The following is a 19,921-nucleotide window of genomic DNA, read 5'->3' as shown; positions in this document are numbered from 1 at the left end:
CTCTCTTTTCTCTCTCTCTTTCCCTCTCAGGCTCACCCCATTGACTTGACTTGCTTGGGCAGGTCCCTCCAGTGCAGTGGGCTCAATGGGGTGGACCTGCGGGGCCAGCACCTACAACGCGGCAGTGGCGGCATGTTTGAAAAGTAGAGCAAAGCCAGAGGTCGGTAATTTTTGCTGCAAAGAATCACAAAACTTCTGGGTTGTGCACAAGAAGGGACATACATGTCAATGCAATTCAGCAACATAAAATAAAGAGATACAAATAAAACAAATCAAGAATCGGCAAAGCATCTCTGATTAGATTTTATTCACTACTAGAATCTAATCAGAGATGCTTTGCCGATTCTAGTCCAATGACCTGCTTCAGCGTGATTAGAAGGGAGTGTGTGTGTATGTGTGTGCACGGCTGTCAAAACTCCAAAAACAGGTCAAGTATCTCTGGAGAGGCCAGTCATAAATTAGAACACTTGCTAAACAACCAGCCATTAAGTGAGGACCACTTGTTTGTCAGTCACCTGGCCATGCCCACCCAGTCACATGCCCACCAACCACACCTACCCAGTCATGTGACCAGCAAGCCATGCCCACCCAGTCACGTGACCAAGCCACACCCTCAAATTAGGCCACGCTCATAGAAATTTGAATCCCACCCCTGGGTGGGGGGCACCGAGGATGAGTTTGTAGCACCAAAGGGGCGGTGGACTGAAAAAGTTTGGGAACCACTGGTCTAGTGGCTAAGGCATCAAGTTAAGAAACCAGGAGACCATGAATTCTAGTCCTGTTTTAGGAATAAAGCCAATTGGATGATCTTGAGCCAGTCATTTTCTCTCAGTCCTAGGAAAGAGGCAATGACAATTGAAAAAAAGAACAAGAAGAAAATATATTGAACAGACAAATGCCCGTGGATGAATTCTTTAAAGTTAAAATCAGTACTTTGAATTGTATCAGAAATCTATTAGCAATCAATTTAGGTACAGTATCTTGTCGATGTCTAGTGCAAGCTAGTAAACAGGCTGGTTCTTAGTTTTCTCCAGTGGTACACAGTTAACTGGTAGGGATGCAAAGTGGGTAGATATGAACATACAGATTTGCAAAGGCCAACACAACAGAGGAAAGCATCTAGACACATTTTCTTAGCCATCTATCTATATACTACAGACTGAACTTTGGCAAAGTGGCTTAACTATATGACTAAAAAGATAAAATTGCATTAAAAATACACCAGTACTATACAGTCAAAACACTGATGTTACCTAATCTATCTGGGCAATGGGGTCTATACCTTCTCTTTACTTAGAATAAATAATGATATTGATTTATTAAACTTGTATGCTACCTAACTCTGGGCAGCTCGCAACAATAAAACAAAAGAAATTACAATTAAAAAAATAAAGGGGAAAAACCCCAAAGCCTTTCTTTGCCTTCAGTGATGTCACTGAGGTAAATGAGATAATATGCACTGTAATGAAATTATGATCACAATGTCAACTTGGATTCACAAAGACTGTTATGTGAAAAGAGGAGTTCAAGATTTTTTTAAAATATATTTCTTCTGCAAAGTCTAGGAGCAATTGCTTTTTACACAAAGAATAAAAAGAAGTGGGAATTGTAGCTCAGGGTTGAAATAAGGGATCCTTGGTGTTCTCTGAGCTTGATTGTTTTCTTGCAAACGTTCCATTACCCAAACTAGGTAATATCATCAGTGCTAGCACAGACTAGCACTGATGATGTAATCTACTTTGGATAATGAAAAGTCTGCAAGAAAACAACCAAGATCAGAGAGCATCACAGACCTTTCAGAAGTGGAAATTCTTCTGATATTTCCTCCTGCTCCCACTGCTACATTTACAGTGAAATCAATTTTTTAAAAATACAACGTGAAAGTGGAATGGAAAGTAGAATCCTTTTTTTTGTCCAAGGCATGAGTTTACAGCCTAAATATCAAATTTTGTATAATTAGAGCATATTGCCACCTAGTGTCAAACCTGAGTCACTTCTTGCTCATTCTTTTACAAAAAAAAAAAAAAAACAAGTTTTCCAGGCCATCCTGCTTCATTCAGAGTTGACCTTGTTTTGCTGCTATTACTACAGCTATTACACAAGTCAGGAGGAAATGTTTGAGCTTCACCAAAACCATCTTATTATACATGAAGGACACTCTCCATCCTTTTCACAGATGAAAATAAGAACATAATAATTTGCCTTTAATAGGATCTCTGTCCATTTATATCACTGTTATTCACTCTGCTTGATGTTGGTCTCTGGGAGATATTGCAAAACATACTCTATCATAGAACAATAACCCTTCCTGAATTTCTGGTAAGGGGACACAGTAGCTCTATCCTAACCCTATAATCAAGTTATCTGCTTTTTAATTTTTTTAAATTTATTAAGGCCACATAAGCCAAAAAAACTCTGGCTGAACGGATACCAATCCTCACATTGTACATTGAAGAAAGCTTTTAGGTATTACTTTCATTCATTCTGCAATCATTTATTTTCTGAAGTAAGAGGCATTGGTTAACTAATCAGAATTGTCCTTGTATTCATTTATGCGCAGCACATTTTTCCATTCTTAACTTATGCATGATTTATGGAATTAATACCATCTCCTTAGAAAATGAAGACACACGAACCTTGAACTAATAAGACAACCCGCTTGTTTAGGGCAATACACGGGCTAAAGTACACATTATCAGTGTGTTTGAACTTTGGTGTTAGAGATTTTTTTTTAAGAATACTGCTTTGGATGCTGACAGCAGAGTAACAAGCTGTAAGTACTTGAAATCCATCAAGTTTGTAAGAAAGAAATGAAGATGATGGTATTGAGGTGTATGTAATTGCTAGACATATTAAATAATTGAAAATGCTATGGTGCTAACCTTATGTGTATAAGTCAGCCAACAATATTCATAGTACAGTCTTATATACTGTATGTATACCCAAACATGCTCCACTTAGAATAGAGACTTACTTCAAGTAAGACTGTGTAGATTTGCCTTCATTGTTACTATGACAGTCCGTTTGAAAGATTTTGATAAAATAAGCAACTGCTTCTCTTTAATTGACCTACAAGAATTATTCCTCATATTAAAAAAAGTACTTGTATTTTTTTTTTCCATTTTAGAGAAGGAACTCCAATTCTGATCATTAGAGAACAAGATACACTGCTTTAAATTGATTCTTTGTTGCAATACATAACCGGCACCCTCCCCAAACAAGGAACAATGCTAAATGTTTTTTCATTTAAGAAAATTTATTACGTTGAGAAAAAAAGTAATATCTCTGAATGTACAGTTTAGAAGAATGATAAACCTCAATGAAAAATATGGGGGCTAGGAGGAGAGACAATGAAATAATAGGGAAGAAGGAATTACCTTTCACCTGATTCCCTCATCATTTCATATTTTGTCCATACTTTCTTCCCATCTCCAGGTATATCCGAACCATGTATCTGGGGATCCAAAGCCAGAGGCAAAAAGAACACCAGCGGCGCTTTTACTGGGCTATGATGTACGAGTATGCAGATGTCAACATGCTGCGCCTCTTAGAGACCTTTCTCGAGAGCGCCCCACAATTGGTGCTACAACTCTGCATAATGATCCAAAAGAACCGTGCAGAAGCTTTACCGTGTAAGTGATCTGACTGGTGTTCCTCGTTTTGGGAAAAAATGGTGCATGTTTGGATTTCTCACCCAGATGGAAGGTTCAGTGGTTGATATGGTCCTTCACATTAGTCAAGAGCAATACCCCCAAGTGAGGAGAATACTTTATGGTACTTTAGGGTAGAATTGTGGGATCCTTGGTGCTTTCTGAGCTTGGTTGATTGCTTGCAGACATTTCATTATCCAACTAGGAAACATCACCAGGTGCATGACCCTGATGGTTAGTTGTGTAATGAAATGTCTGCAAACAAACAAGCAAGCTCAGAAAGCACCAAGAATTCTAGAATTCCCCCAACCCTGTACTGTACTTCCTTAACATTAAAGAAGGTGTAGCTCAGAATTTCTGAAAGCTAAAAGGTGTTTCCTCTAAGAAGGTCTGTGAGAAGGCTTCTAGGTCTGCTTTTGCAGAATTTCAGTCTACTTTCCCCTGCCTGTCTTGCAGTGAACATTCTTGTGGAACATTAGAAAGGAAGGCAGGTGTATAGCATTTGTTTTTTCATTATTATATATTGATTTTACAAGAAGGAAGCCATAGAGTTATGTAACAATAAAAGTGCCATTTCAACAATGGACTTTTTTTTGCACATAAATTATTGTATATAAATTTGGAGGAAGGTAATCATGTAAAGTAAACAGAATCTGAAAGTTTGTAACCCGATACAGTACAACAAGAAAGAAAAAATTGCAGTGAATGTTGGCTATTAATAATGGTTGGTAAAATACTATCTCTCTTGCCCATAGTTTGCCTTGGCATAGATAAGTGATCACCAGTTCAGTCCCCTGGCAAGAGCAGTCCAGCACTCGCTGGATAAAGAGATGAGGGGAAAGGTGGGAGGGAGGACAGGAGGCAGAAGAGAAAAAGAAAGAGAAGAAAAGTATTAAAAAGAGGATATAAAATATTCTAAAACCCTATCCTTAGCTTCAGCCTCTGACTGATTAACTCCGAAGGAATGCGAACTCAGCAATTTACTGCTTCTAGCATAACACATCCCATTCCCATGATTTTCTTTATAAAATAAGTCTTGGCAGAGAACAGGATTTAACCCCATTCCGTTAATCCTGGACTTTCTTTTACAAACTCATGGAAAATTCTGATTCCGAAATAACTGCTGATAGGGCACAACTATTTTTCCCCCTATGTTTTAAAAGGACTTGGAGACCTCACAAACTCCAAAGTACTGTGAGCTAAGCTAGCTTCTAGCCCAGTGGTGACTAACCTTTTTGGGCTCCTGTGGCAAAAATTGTGCATGTGCTGGTGCTCTTACACTTGCGTGCCAGCACCCAAAAGGCAATGCACCCCACCATGCCCCCTGCGCATGCAGTATTACAGGAAGTGACAAAATGGGCCTATTATTCAACCTGCAAAGCCTGCAGAGGCTTTTTTCAAGCCTCCAGGAGGCCGAAAAAGGCTTCAAACCAGCCAAAAATCAACTATGAGGTGTGCGCATGCACAGTGAGGTAAGTTTGCCTGCGGCTCACATGCTGGCACAAATGGCTCTGCATGCCACCTGTGGCACGCGTGCCATAGGTTCACTATCACGGTTCTAGCCACAGACCCCGAGGTCTTTGATTTAGGCAGAAAGGAAATTTCTGACAAGTTCTTATTTTTCATTTTTTGCAATGGATATCGAATTAAATGTTTTTAAATTTTCTGGGTTTAGATCGCTATTTCTCAAACTTGGTAAGTTTAAGGTGGGTGGACCACAACTCTCAGAATTCCCGAAGCAGTGCTGGTTGCGGAAGTTGACACATCTTAAAGTTGAGAAGCACTTGTCTAGATCAGGGGTCTCCAACCTTGGCAACTTTAAGACTTGCGGACTTCAACTCCCAGAATTCCTCAGCCAGCAAAGCTGAGGAAGACCCCTGGTCTAGATAGTGCCAGCAAGCTTAGAATGAAATTATGTTTGTTTTCTTTCTCTCCTTACCTCTCTTCTCTTTCTTTCTCAGTCACACACACACACACACACACACACACACACATACACACACAAGCATATAATAGGACAACAAGTTTATCTGCTATTTCAATTTCTTATTATTGTTCTAAACTGGAGAAACAACACTATTATTTCATACAGGACCATTTCACATAAGCTTTCTAATGTCCTTAGCCCTAAGACATCTTAAGAGCCCTCAGGGTCTTTATTTCTGCTTTATCCACCCTTTGAAGAGAATTAACTCAGCAGCAATTTCATCTTCCCTAATAATTCCTACAGTACCCAGAAACACTCAGTCGACCAGGGCATTTGCAGAGGGGAGATGAAAGTGTTAAAGTGGCATCTAAAAAGATCATCACAATTGCCATTTTGATTTTTTTTGAGGGGGGGGACACCCATCCACCATAAAAGATGCCCCTCCAATAAACAATAGGAAGGCAATATACTGTAGTTACTCATATGTGATAGCAGTTTGTGGGTTGTCTGACAAATAAGAGATTGAAATGTGTCATCTCTTCAAGATAGACTAAACTTGGATGTCAGAGTCACACTACAAATGCTAATGCCACTTTATTATATGGTTACAGTAACAAAATCTTCCATTCCTTTACTTTCCCTTCCAAGTTATTACTACTGCCCATTACAGAATGCAAGAAGGGGCTCTCTGTAAATAATATTTTTGAGTCTCCAGGTGGCAGCTGGGATGAAACCAGCTAAACAATTCAAACAACAACTTATGGAAAAGGTTCAAAATGCTAGTCCATTAGCTACATGTGGCTTACCAACTGTTGTTTTTGAAGTAGATGAGCCCAAATATACTGTATAAACCTTATTATGTATTGGAGGGAGGGGGGGTCAAGATTTTAAGGAACTTTGCAGGTATTTAAGGAGCTTATCTTCAAAATTCCTGAAATCCCTTTCAAAATCAGTGGATCAGTGGATTACTGATTCCATCCCCTTTTGGAGTGCAGCACTCAACATGTCATCTACAGTTTGATGTGGCTTTTAAACTGTTTTACATGATAAGAGTGAAAACTCTGCCTTTTCTTTTATTTGTTCAATTTATAACCCTTCCATTTCATGTGACTCAACTGTTTTACATTTACCAAGGCAGTAAATCTAAGCATAAAGTGTATTAATTCAGATGCAGATGCAAAACAGAAAGGTGCCTGCATTCATGAAAAGTTTTTTCACATGGAAAACTACATATTAAAATATGGCTGCCATATCTGGGCTGCAAGCATCTGAACAATTATTAGATGGAAGCACAAAACTCGTGTCCTAAAGGTGTTTTTTTCCGGAGGAAACTGGAATTTCTTGGGGTTTTTTTAAAGATATTTCGCTTCTCAACCAAGAAGCTTCGTCAGCTCTGACAGGATAGTGGGGAATGGAAGAATTTATATTCCTTTCAGACAGTTGGTCATTTGCATCCTTTTAGAGGGTCTTTGAAGCACTTGGAGATTTATCTGTGTCCTCGGGATCTCCAGAGTAGTTTCTGCAGTCTGCAATTTTTTTCCTCTGGAAATCCATTCCTACTCCCATACCATTCAAGGGTGTTTATCCCACATTGTATGGCAAAAAAGCCTGTAGAGATTCTCAGTCACCCAGGTCATGGTTGTCCCAAAGGTGCTTTTTCAGGAGATAACACAAAACTGATGGCTTCTCTATCTCTGTGCCACTATTTTAGTTGGTTTTTTGAAGTTTCACCACCCTAATATAGTAGTCTTAGTTAGGGAAAAAATTAGTGTTGGGCTTTAGGATTTAGTGTCCATGGTCTAAACCCAGGGGTCTCCAACCTTGGCAACTTTAAGCCTGGTGGACTTCAACTCTCAGAGGTCCCCAGCCAGCTTTGCTTAGCTTTGCTTTGCTGGCTGGGGAATTCTGGGAGTTGAAGTCTTCTGGGCTTAAAGTTGCCAAGGTTGGAGACCCCTGTTATAGTCCATATGCAGGATGATATCTGTAAAAGACTAGACTAGAAAAGTGGAGAGGTCTTTAAGAGACCAACTACATGCTTGTTGTGAAAAGGCCATAACTCAGCAGTAGAGCATTAAAACTGGATAGATTAATGACCTAAACTCTGAAATTTACCCACTTTGTTGTGGAGAGATCTGAATAGAATAGCACTCTGTATATGTTCATGATTCTTTAATTACTTTTTTTAAAAAAACTTTTGTAACCTGTGGCTATTGGACAAAATTACACTAGTGCCATTTTCAAAGATTTCTTATCATGCCTCTATCAGAATATAAACTAAGCTGAGCCACATATCTGAGAGCACGTGTAATGGCAGAATAGACGAAAGATTCTGGGCCTATTTTGTGCAGAGCTGAATTCAACAAATGTCCCTCAATGGCATGATTTCAAATAAGAGTGGAAAAAAGTTCACAATTCACTTTTTTTCCTGGACAACTTTAATTCAGGAAGTTAGAAATCAGAGTCACTTAGACCATTATTGAACAAAATGAAATTCAATATAGAGAAAAGCAAGGTTTTACATTTAGGCAAGAAAAATCAAATGTACTGTACAGATTAAATGAAATCTCACTCAAAAGCAGTAACTGTGACAGGGATCTTGGAGTCCTAGCGGACAATCACTGAAATATGAGCCAGAGTTGTGCAACAGCAGCCAAAAAAGCCAATGCAATCCTGGATGCATTAATAGAGAGACAGAATGAAGATTATGTGAAGTATAGTACCGCTTAGTAAGACCACACTTAGAATATTACATCCAGTTTTGATCACGGTATTATAAAAAAGAAGTAACAACTCTGGAAAGAGTACAGAAAAGAGCAACAAAGGGGATTAGGGAGCTGGGGGATAAAACATATAAGAACAGTTGCAGGAATTGAGTTTGTCTGGTCTAATGAATAGCAGTCTTCCAATATTTGAGGGGCTGCAACAAAGAAGAGGGGGTCAAACTATTTACCAAAGCACCAGCCGGCAAAAGAAGAAACAATGGATGGAAACTAATCAAGGAATGAAGTAACCTACAATTAAGGAGAAATTTCCTAACAGTAAGAACAATTAACCAGTGGAACGACTTGCCTTCAGAAGTTGTGGATGCTCCATCACTGGAGGCTTTTAAGAGACTGGACAGCCACTTGTCTGGAATGGTACTTGAGCAGGGGACTGGACTACAAGACCTCCAAGGTCCCATCCAACTCTGTTATTCTTTTATTCGTTATTTTCTTACTTGCGATGTCACAGAGGATATTAGCAATTTGAGAATCACAACCTTTTATTGATAAGCAATGACAGCCATCATCATAAACCATAACTGCATATAAATTACAGTTGCTGCTTCTGTAGGTGATAAAATTATGCAAATGGTAGTCAGCATTTATTGCAGGTGGGATCATGTTTATGCTTATTTCTCTCTCTCTCTCTCTCTCTCTTTCTCTCTCTCTTTCTCTCTCTTCCTCCTCTAGATCTTTTTCGCTAACCTGACTCGCATTATAATCATGTTTCACACCTGCCCCTCAAGAGGATGATGTAAGCAACTGCGTCCTTTCTCCTGTGTCTCCAGTTTAACTCTGTGGATTTGTGTGTGTTCTCCCGGCAGGTGTATCCTCTGTGGCCTCCCTGATGTCCCTGGCTTGGGTGCTAGCCTCCTATCACAAGCTTCTCCGGGACTCTAGGGATGATAAGAAGAGCATGAGTTATAGAGGAGCCCTTATCCATCTCTTCTGGCGTCTCTTCACCATCTCATCCAGAGTTATCTCTTTTGCCCTCTTTGCTTCCATCTTCCAGCTCTATTTTGGGATCTTTGTCGTGGTCCACTGGTGCGCCATGGCCTTCTGGATCATCCATGGTGGGACAGATTTCTGCATGTCTAAATGGGAAGAGATTCTCTTCAACATGGTGGTAGGGATTGTGTACATTTTTTGCTGGTTTAATGTCAAGGAAGGGCGGACCCGATACCGAATGTTTGCCTATTACACCATAGTCTTGACAGAGAATGCTGCCTTGACGCTCCTTTGGTATTGTTACCGAGATCCCAACACTACTGACTCATATGCTGTGCCAGCGCTTTGTTGTGTCTTTCTTAGCTTTGCTGCTGGGATAGCGCTGATGCTCTTATATTACGGCGTCCTGCATCCCATGGGGCCAAGAGCTAAGATTTTTGCCAGCTCCTGTTGCGCCGAGCTGCTCTGGGGCATTCCTTTGCCCCCTGACATTGAACCCATGGCTCCTCAAACCCCTGGGTATAGGGTGGCCCAGGCTACGCCACCCAGAGCGGCCACGGAGCAACAGGAGGAACTCACAGCTGACACATGCTTACCAGTTTTCCAAGTGAGAGCTATGGTGCCATCAACTCCGTCAGGGAGACCATTCCACCCAGAAGGCCCTCTCATTAAGATAGACATCCCAAGAAAGAGATACCCAGCTTGGGATGCTCATTTTGTAGACCGAAGGTTGAGAAGGACTATAAACATTCTCCAGTACGTCACCCCCACCGCTGTAGGCATTAGGTATAGAGATGGACCTCTCTTGTATGAATTGCTACAGTATGAATCTTCACTTTAAAAGCTCCTTTAAATGCAAATGCCCCTACACACACACACACAAACACCCAGACACATACACCCAGACATGCACACTATTGCAAATAAACACCCACCTATTAAAAGAGGGATTTCATGGGGGGAGGGAGAGAGAGGTGGGTTAACTGTTTATGGTCAAGACAGTTCTGAAATAACCTTCCAATAAGTTTTCTTTCTGGTTGCTGTATGTATTTAAAGGAAAGAGAGATCCTCTATGTTTTATAAGTAAAAATGAAATGAAAGGTTTTCTTTTGTTTTTTACACACAGGAGAAAACAAGAACAACAACACAAACCAACCAGTATTGCAAACTTCCACGATTCAGAGGTTGGAGAAAAATTAATTACTTCACCTCTGAGTTTTATATCTTACACCAAGTGTAGGACATTATTATAGGGATTGGTGCTGATTGAAAATAATAATACTACTAATAAAAAAACAAACAAACAAAAAACCTACAACTGCCTTATGCCCTTAGGTGCTGAGTTTCATTACGTACTGTCACCTTCCTCATGCAAAATGTTTTGATTATTTTAATGACATATAGATAGATAGATAGATAGATAGATAGATAGATAGATAGATAGATAGATAGATAGATAGATATAGTGACACATGCACACATAGGTGTGTGTATGTGTTTATATATAATATGAAATTGTACAAAAGAATCAGGTAAAAAGGAAATGCCATTGGTTTTGTTAGATTGGCACAAGACAGGTGAAAATGATTACCCTCCCACCAACCCCCAGTAAAGGAAATGCCAGGCTAAGTTTAAAGAGCGATCATGGCTGTGTTTTGATTGGCATAAAAGTTACTTTAATTTGATATGTTTAAATTCCACTTCCTCATGTCATTTTGAATGGGACTGTACATTAACTGCATCCCTGCTATAGGAAAAAAAAGGGGGGGGGGTTCTTTATGATTCATTGTTTTAAACTTGAATCTCAGGGTATAATCCTCTTTTTTCCCCAAAAAAATCAATGAAAAACCCAGATTTTGACTTGCATCTGTTGTATAATGACCAAACAATTAGCATGGGCTCAGAAGCACAAAAATGTCCCTTCTGGCACAGAGTCTACCCAGTTCGTTGAAACTGGAGATATTTTTTAAAAAGTTCATGCACAAAACTGTTTATTTCTTTGAATTGAATAGGGAAAGCATTACATCCATTTACATCTCTCCTTGTCTGAAAAAGTTGAACCAAGGTGCAAGTCTCCAAAAGCAAGTGATTTCATTGGTTTTCAATTCAATCGTCATTGGTATCTTTAAACTTCAAAGCGTAACTGGCCTATTTGATTTCTGAGAACACATTTTAGATAGCCTTTTAATTTTAAATTAAGTACCAAAAACAAGCATGAGAGAAAAGAAGTAGTATTTGAAGGAGTTTATAAAGTATTTTAAAATTCCATAACAATTTCTCTCCTCCCCTCTCCCAATCATTTTCAGTCTTAATAAAACTCAGCATAGTAGCAAAAAGAAAGTCCATTTAAAGGAATATGCTTTGATTGGAAATTGGGCTTCTGACTACAGGCATCATTTTAAGGCTACGAAGAGGGATATATGAATTGAATTTGCAACCATGCAGCTTGTTTTTGTGTGAGCCTTAAAGTGATCTTATGGCATTCTCTGGTTTGTTTATGTTTTTCTATTTTCTAAGGAAAAAAGGAAAACAAAAAAAATGAAAATGGAGGATTGAATCTCTGTATGGAAATAACTCATTACTGATGTGTTTCTGGTGAAAATTTGGTGCTTAATATTTCTATTGTTTCTATAGTTGTCATGATTTAGCCAAGAATCTTTTGACTCTAATAGCATTTCTGGGGAACTACAAACACAGACTTGTTCTGATGGTGTCCTCCGCTGAATGTATGTAGAAAAGAAACCACCATCCAAACAACAACAGGACAGATTAGTATAGAATTTCAACCTCAACGTTTCAGATACCTGCTCACAGGAAAACTCTACAGCTAGACTCTGCAAGTTTGCATAAACCATATTTGATGTCTGAAGGTTAACATTTTGCTTATTTTCTTCTTTGGCTCTCAGCTGGAACAGCAGACTGTGTACAATATTTCCATTCACAAATCACTTTGTTAAAATTATTTTTCTCTTGTCTAGGGTACTAAGATTTCAGTCTCTTGTCATCAAAACCGAGGGGCAAAAGGGAAACAAGTGAACCATCCGAAACCAATGCCAGTTTTGGGATATGGGTGAAATTTTTAAAAACATGCATAATGATCTAAGCCAAATAGATATCTTCAGAACAGAAATCCAACAAGAGAGAATGGGTTCAATGATGGAGACTTTATAAAATAAACTGGTGGAAGCATTTGAAGAAAAAAATTCATACTAATTGTATATTGTTAAGCTGAAAGTTCTTTTCACCTGAATATACCTGACAGTAACAGATTTTGCAGTGATGCAGGCATTATTATCATTATTACAACTATGCTTCAGAAAAGAGTTGAGGATTTATTAGGGTAAACTCCAAATGCACAAAAGTCTTATTATTTAAAAAAAAGCCAAATGTTTACTAGTCTCAGGGCAATTAATAATTCTTTTAGACTTAGCAACTCTGGGCTTCTTATTGAAATTTGTCATGTGGCCATCCTTTTATCCACAGTCATTGTTTTCATTTGTTCCCCCATTTACTGAAGATATTCTTATTTCAAACCTCCTACTTTTATTAAAACAGTGTATTCATTTTTTTTAATTGGAGGGCAGGCACATATTAAAATTGAAATTTCATGCCCCTACCAAGAACCCTGGATATTTAAATATATGTAACAGATACTCGCTTGTATTTATTTGTTTAAGAAAACTTGTATGGCTGCTCGCTCACTCACTCTCAGTGACTCTCAAAAAATAGAGAAAATATTTTTACACAATGGAAAAAAATGCAAAAAATTCCAAATGTTTGGGTCAACATAATAACTCTACCCTTATTAGCAATCTTAATTTAATAGAGAACATGGTCTCCTTGTTCTGACTTTTTCCCTGTAGAAATGAAAAATGGTAGACTGACACAATATTTTACCTATAATGATTAAAAATGAAGGCTTTTGGTAGAAGTACTCATTATGTGTAAAGAATTCTACGAATGATTAGTCTCTGACAAAATGCTGCCACCGTTCTATTTTTAAATTTCCCCTCCATTACCTCTACATCCAAATAATAAATAGCAAATAAGACTGACAAAATTTGCCATGTTTGATCTGCAATTGTAAGCAGTTCTGAGCTAAAGTGGCTATTCCTTATTTTCTTACTTGGGAGTAACATCCCGGATATGTATTGGGATTCTTAATTATTATTTTATTTTAATAAACCTATTTATTAAGGCAGTTTTGGGATATAGTATTGAAGAAAAAATAAAGGAAACAGAAGAAAGTGGAAATATGTCTTAAATATGCATCAGGCTTCAATTTTCAAATACAGTAGTGTAGAATATATGTTTATATCAAACAGTTATAATGTAATTCATTTTATTCATGCCATCAACCATAATAGTACAATCTTCTACATAAAGATGAATCACTCTATTAATTGACTAATTTATCATAATAAAAGTGATTCAGCCTTTTCATAGTCATTATGGGACTGTGCTTTGTTAGACTTGGAGTTAGATAGCAGCTACTATCTGAAACCAGCTAAACATTAAAAAAATGAAAAGAAATTCAATGGATAGAAAAATCTTCATATCATGGACTTCAACCATCTACTACTAAAGGTAATGCATCATATTAACAAAGGTCTGCCTGTCATGACAATTATTGATCTAGAAGGCTTCAGGTAATTTTCTCTCTGTACTTTTCTCCTTTTTGCACATTCTTTAATTATCTTCCCCCATCCCAAGACAAATACTTCTAAACTGAAAATAGTATAGGAGAGTAAGTCACTCATGTGGTTATTTTCTGTCTGCAGGGAGGTAGTTAAAACTCCTTATTAATTGTAGTTTAGGGCCTTTCATTACTGCTCACTTAAAAGTATGGAGAGAGAGAGAGAAAATTCTGTGTACTTTTGCTGGCAGAAAACTATTAGCATAACGTGCTGTCCCCATAGCAGATCTCTATCCTGTCTGTTTTATGCCACTGCAGTCACTTGATGTTCCTTAAATATTGATGGCCATTCCTCCCTCAAGAAACCAGGGTAGCTTTCCAAATATTAGTTAATGTAACAAAGAAGAAACATTTGATGACTAATAAAAATAAAGTAACACATACCCTTCCAAAGTTGTTTCTATGGAAGATGAAAAGTTTGCTTAAAGCACAAACCTATGCTGCACAAATCTAAGTAACCCTTACTTATTCTCAAGTAATGCTATAGAATTTAAGCCTTAAAGGAAGAATTTACAACAACCAAAGTGGAAGAGAAGCGTCTAGTTTATTATTATTGATGTTATTCTATAAAATTATTAGCACTATATCAAACTTTATGTGTCATCCAGTATGCAAGAGCTCCCAAGCTACCTTTAAGTGATGACAATTATGCACCCAGTAAGTCATTCAAATGGAGGAGTCTCATACCTACAGGCAGCAGTTTGCAGTTGAAGACATTTTCCTCAGTGCCCAATGCTCTCTGGGCAACTGGCTCATTTGTTTTCCTTTAGGATTAGCATGAAGGGGGAAGCTAGCATGCTACAAGGCAAAACATTCAGCAGGGTATATCATCTTTATTTGATGCTACAGAGGCTTGAAGACTTTCTTGCCAGAATACAAGGGACAGAGAGGTCTCTTCAGTATTCAGTTTCAAAATGAGCCTCTGGTCCAAAGGAACCTACTTTAGCCTCATCAGTTAAGGTGGGCATTGATGGAGAGTAAACATTGTATATCTGAAATACTTCAGTTTCTGCGCAGAGATATTTTACTCTCCATTCTCTTTTTATTTATGGCTGCAATAGCTATTAGCATTGTTTTCAGTGTGTTCAAAATGTTACTCTTTTAATTTTACTCCCAACAATGCTATGGGAAAGGACAGGCATGAAGACTGTATTGAATAAGTCACAGCTACCAAATATAACTGATGACCAAATAGAGATCTGGATCTGCTCTTCTATACCCAAAAACTTAATTTTGAGCTGATTATCGCTTTTGCAGACCTCTACCTCACCATTTTATCAAAGAATACTGAATCCTATACAGGATTCAACTTTCATAGTAAATAACAAGAGAAGGCTATGAATAAAATGTGGGGGCTTCATAAACACATATTTGCATATAATTTGTCTGCAGATTCACCCACTCCCACAACTTTTTAATCTCATACTTGATCAGTTAGGAAAAGAATGATCCCCGGTTGTAATGTGGCCTCTGACCCAAACACTTAAGCAAAATTATGATGCCTGTGCCTTATGTCCATGTACGCTATCCTTTCCTTCAAATGTATAAGGTTTTCTGGGGTGGGAGAGAAATTGTGTCTTGGACTGAGATCAATTTTGGCACAATTTTTGTGGAAGGTTGATGTCTTAATTCCAATTCCAAATGTCAAAAGTTGGGTAACTACTCGTTTCCTTCCACCAAAGCCTATGTAGACAGCATCTACCCTATAAACGTGAAATATTAAATATGGTTCTATTATATCATATATAGCAGAAAATCCTCAGTTAGCATTATCCATAAGAGAAGTAGGGAAAGTTTAAAAATTTGGTGCTAAAGCAACATTTCTGTCCTGGCATATTTCAACAGAATCCCAGAGGTGCTTGGAGTAAAAAGAAATCTCAAGGCTGCAAGCACCAAGGCATGGCTACCATCCATACACCTGCGTATTTACTTTGGAGTTGGTGATTTGCTAGTTTGCAACCTATTCTACTACAAAAGCCTTTTTGTGCCTGTTTTGCTGTGCCATTTTTTGGCACAAGGCCTCAGACTTTTATCAGTGAGTCAGTAAAAAAAAATTACATACTGCTGATTCTGCACATACACCCCAATTCCAATATTTTACAAAATTAAACCATGGTAGCCTACTTGGAACATTTCACACAAAGAGAAGGAAAACATTTCTGTTTCAGAAAATTGTGGGAAATGTTTCCATATTTGTCTGCTGCCTTAGACATTTTCAGGATGGCCTTGACTGTTCAGTGAATGGAGGCTGAAGGAAAGATCAGTATTTATCTTTGTATCTCAGGTATATTCTGGTGCAGGGAAACTCAGCTAATAGGACATCTCAAGGCTACCCCCAAAGCAATGTGGGCAAATGTTTCATTGAGGCATTCTGCCACAAACTGTTTCAGTATTGACAGATCTAAATAAAAGTTTACAATACAACCACTGATTTCTTCTAGAAGCAGGGTTTAAAAAAAAACCAGTGAAGAACCCTCCTTCAGAATCACCAGTAAATATTAACCAGACACCAAAGTACTATTTTGTACTAGAAGATTATGTGAGCTCCAACAAGAAATTTAGGAAATGGAGATGACAAGTGGATCTTCTTTGAACCACAGGCTAATTTACTCACAGAGGTCTCTTAATGGCCATGTGATTCATTACAGTGGGAGAATCAAAGCTGAATGTGGGAGAAGATTCCACTGAAAAGCATTGTGTTGATATGAATGTTGGCTATATGAAAAGGCACTTACATTCATGTGCAAGAAGTATGTCATCATTTGGTGCTGTAATCTTCAAATGATGGTCTGCATATATGAAGCAGTCTGTGAAGTAGAATAATTATAGCATGTGGGAAAGAAACATCTATGGGCTGAAAGCAATCTAGCCATGAAATCATCTTTGTTACCCCATGTATGTTGTGAATCTGGTGAAAGAAAAGGTGTACATGGGAAAGAGAGAAAGAAAGGAGAGGTGGATGAATTTAACAACACCAAGGATAATTTTGTATTTTCCAACAGTTTTATTATGCCATTGTATTTTTTTGAACACAAAAAGGACTAACTGCTTTGATATATATCTATATCTATATAGATATAGGTTTTGTTTGATACCAGTGATGATATTGGGGTTGTGATGTTGGGGTTGTGATGAAGACTTTTCATTGGAAACTTGTGGTTTCTATTTCTGTTGTAGAGTCTTTGAACAATGTGAAATCTCTCAGTAATAGGTTTTGTTGTGTCTTCAACTTATCTATTTGTAAATTATTTGTGATTATCTTGACCTACCTCACAGGGATGTTGTGAGGCCCAGCTAACCATCTCAGAAGCTGATGGACAAAAAGTGCTAAATATGTGTTAATCAATTTATAGTTTAGCTTTATATTATCACTAGCTGTGAGAGTGTTTAGTTAATCTGAAAGAGCAAGTGTTCTCTGCTAATAATAGAGGACAATCTCTTCATAAATGGTCTGAAAAATAGCTTATTCCTCTGCACAAAGTTGAGGCACATGTGTGTCATGAGGCTGGTTCACGCACATATATAAGTAATTCTGATTGACCTGATGACTTTCATCTGATTGTGTGAACAGGCTTTAGTGAAAAGCCTTATGGTGAGCAAATACAATTTCATTTGTGATATTTGATAGCATGTTCACATACACAGACCATTCCCTGCTTCACTCCTTGTGATAAAATTGCATGTGTGAACCAACCTTTTATTGACCCTCAACTTTTACCAGTTCTTACCATCTGATAAACCTGAGCAATGTCCTAACCAGTACGATAACAGTGGTGTGATTCTTAATGCTAGCAATCTTCTTGTTAAATCAGTGAAATGCTTGCTCATACTTTGGGGGAAAGCCTTGATTTAATGAGGGAAACAGCCGACAGTTGTATACTACAGAAAAAATTATCTTTGCTTGAGTCAAATGGGTTCATTTGGTTGCCTTTGAGTTTCCCTGACTGCATAACCTATAAATCACAAATGGAATATGTTACTTAGGGTTTTTTTCCCAGTGTGTGCAACTGTTATATGTTCTTACTGTTATTTTAACTGCATGATGTTATGCAAAGATTGCTGGCAGTGGTGACAATGGAAGATTGAAAGAAATATCAAAACTCATCAGAGATTTTCAGCTATTCAAATGCAGCAGTTCTTCCCAAGACCTTGAGAATGACCCAGCAAACTGCAATTAACAGGACTTGGGGTGGGGGGACAAAGTGTTCTGTGATATATCAGCAGGTCCACCTTTTTCATCATGCAGTATTCATGTCAACGTTCAGAGGTGATTTAACCAAATGGAGACAAAGAACAGTGATCTTACATTAGAAATCCAGTGGATAATCGTGGTTTGGTCTATTGAAATAAGTACAGCCCAGGGTAGCAGTGGAATAACTCTTATCTCTGGGATTAATTTGGTTAATGGCTGCCCTTTATAGTTGTTTAAAATCTGCTATGACAATACCGGTATACAATGACAAATAAGATGGGAGGGGAACAGGAAATGAACAAAAAGTATTTCCAACTCCTTTATTTTTCCCTTTTCTTCTAGATTGTATTTCTCCCATCTAGCTAACATTGTTTATATAGCACTATTCTGGAAATTAATGAGGAGAAATAATTAATCTTTGAATATTGGAAAAGGAAGATATTGGATGTTCTTGATTCTTGCAAGTTTAATTCAAAGAAGCATTAGCTGTCCAAAGAATAATGTGATCACATTTAACCATGCACAGGACATGTCAAACATTTAGAATTGTATACAGTAATCAGATCAATGGTTTTACATTGATCCAATGTACATCTAACAGGAAGTAGTTTTGTATGTAAGATTTTCTTTTCAGGGAATCACTAAGGATCACATTGACATAATATATAATTTATCACAGTGTATTATGGTGGTTAGAACATTGAATAGGGTCCATTAAGATTTAGATTCAAATTGTTGCCTAAACATAAAATTCCCCTGGTCACCTGGGGCCATTCATTATCTTTTAGTGAATGTCACTCTTTTAAAGCAAGAAAAATAACCATACCCTCCTTAAAAGAAGGACTGGACTTAAAATATTAAGTAATTCTGAAATAAAGGAAAAGGAATTCTGGTTTTCCTTGCCAAGGGTAAGAAAAAATGGTGCCTTCCAAATTTCCTTATATTAAGATTATTTTTAAAGCCTTGTTTAACAGGGATGGGCAACCCACAGGCCCCTTGGAACCCTCAGCACCCCACTTATACTGCTCAGAACCTCCTAAAACATGTGAGAGCAGTTTTGATGGAGGGGAGTTAAGGGGAAACCGTAACTGTTGCAGAGGTTTGATGCGCCCTTAAAACCCATGAAATTGCATCCCCTAAAAAAAATCCCCAAACTGGACCAATATTTCCCTCAGGAAGTGTTACAAAACAAAAAAGTAATGAAACATTAAAGAATTATTTTGCTATTTGAACCATCCCTCCCCCCCCAAAAAAAACACAAAAATGGATCCAAAATTGTTAACCTCTTCAATGACATCACAGCATCAATGTCCAAATTCTTACAACCTCAGAGAGAGCAACTTGTTGATCTGTCACAAGTAGCTCTTATGCCTGAAAAGGTTGCTCTCCCCTGGCTTACAAGGATCCAGTCATGGAAACAGTTATACTCTTAAGAGCACCTATTTTTTATGCAAGAACTTGATTACTAGAGTTCAAATATGGTTGCCATGGTGAAACTGTCTTTACATCTATTTGCTCAGTTTAAAGTCTCTAAAATTTTCCGATAGTGTAAGGTCATAATTTCATTGTGGCAGAAATAAATAAGGAGAAATCATCCTTATAGACTCTAAAAACTGAAACTCTCCGTATTAGACATAAATGGTATTTTTATGAATACAGCCATCATGTCTTTTACTCTCTATTTTCTTCCAGAATTTCCTGATATTTTCAGGTCCCTCATTGTGTCTGACACTAGGATAGGTTTGT

At 37.8% G+C, this 19,921-nt stretch overlaps 1 protein-coding gene across 1 annotated transcript in view; it reads left to right on the top strand.

Annotated features, from left to right (window-relative positions):
• The window catches only part of XKR6 (XK related 6), a 178,750-nt gene extending 166,984 nt beyond the window's left edge, over positions 1–11,766 (top strand). The window contains exons 2-3 of the mRNA XM_026671474.2: positions 3,436–3,632; positions 9,164–11,766. Coding sequence (XP_026527259.1) covers positions 3,436–3,632; positions 9,164–10,128 — 1,162 coding nt within the window. The 3' untranslated portion in view covers positions 10,129–11,766. The remainder of the gene's footprint in view (positions 1–3,435; positions 3,633–9,163) is intronic.
• The last annotated feature ends 8,155 nt before the right edge of the window (positions 11,767–19,921 follow it).

Source organism: Notechis scutatus, chromosome 1 (assembly GCF_049901735.1).
Source record: "Notechis scutatus isolate UNSWTSFEM ecotype Mainland chromosome 1, rNotScu1.2, whole genome shotgun sequence".
Taxonomy (NCBI): Eukaryota; Metazoa; Chordata; class Lepidosauria; order Squamata; family Elapidae; genus Notechis; species Notechis scutatus.
This window is presented reverse-complemented; position numbering and strand designations above follow the sequence as displayed.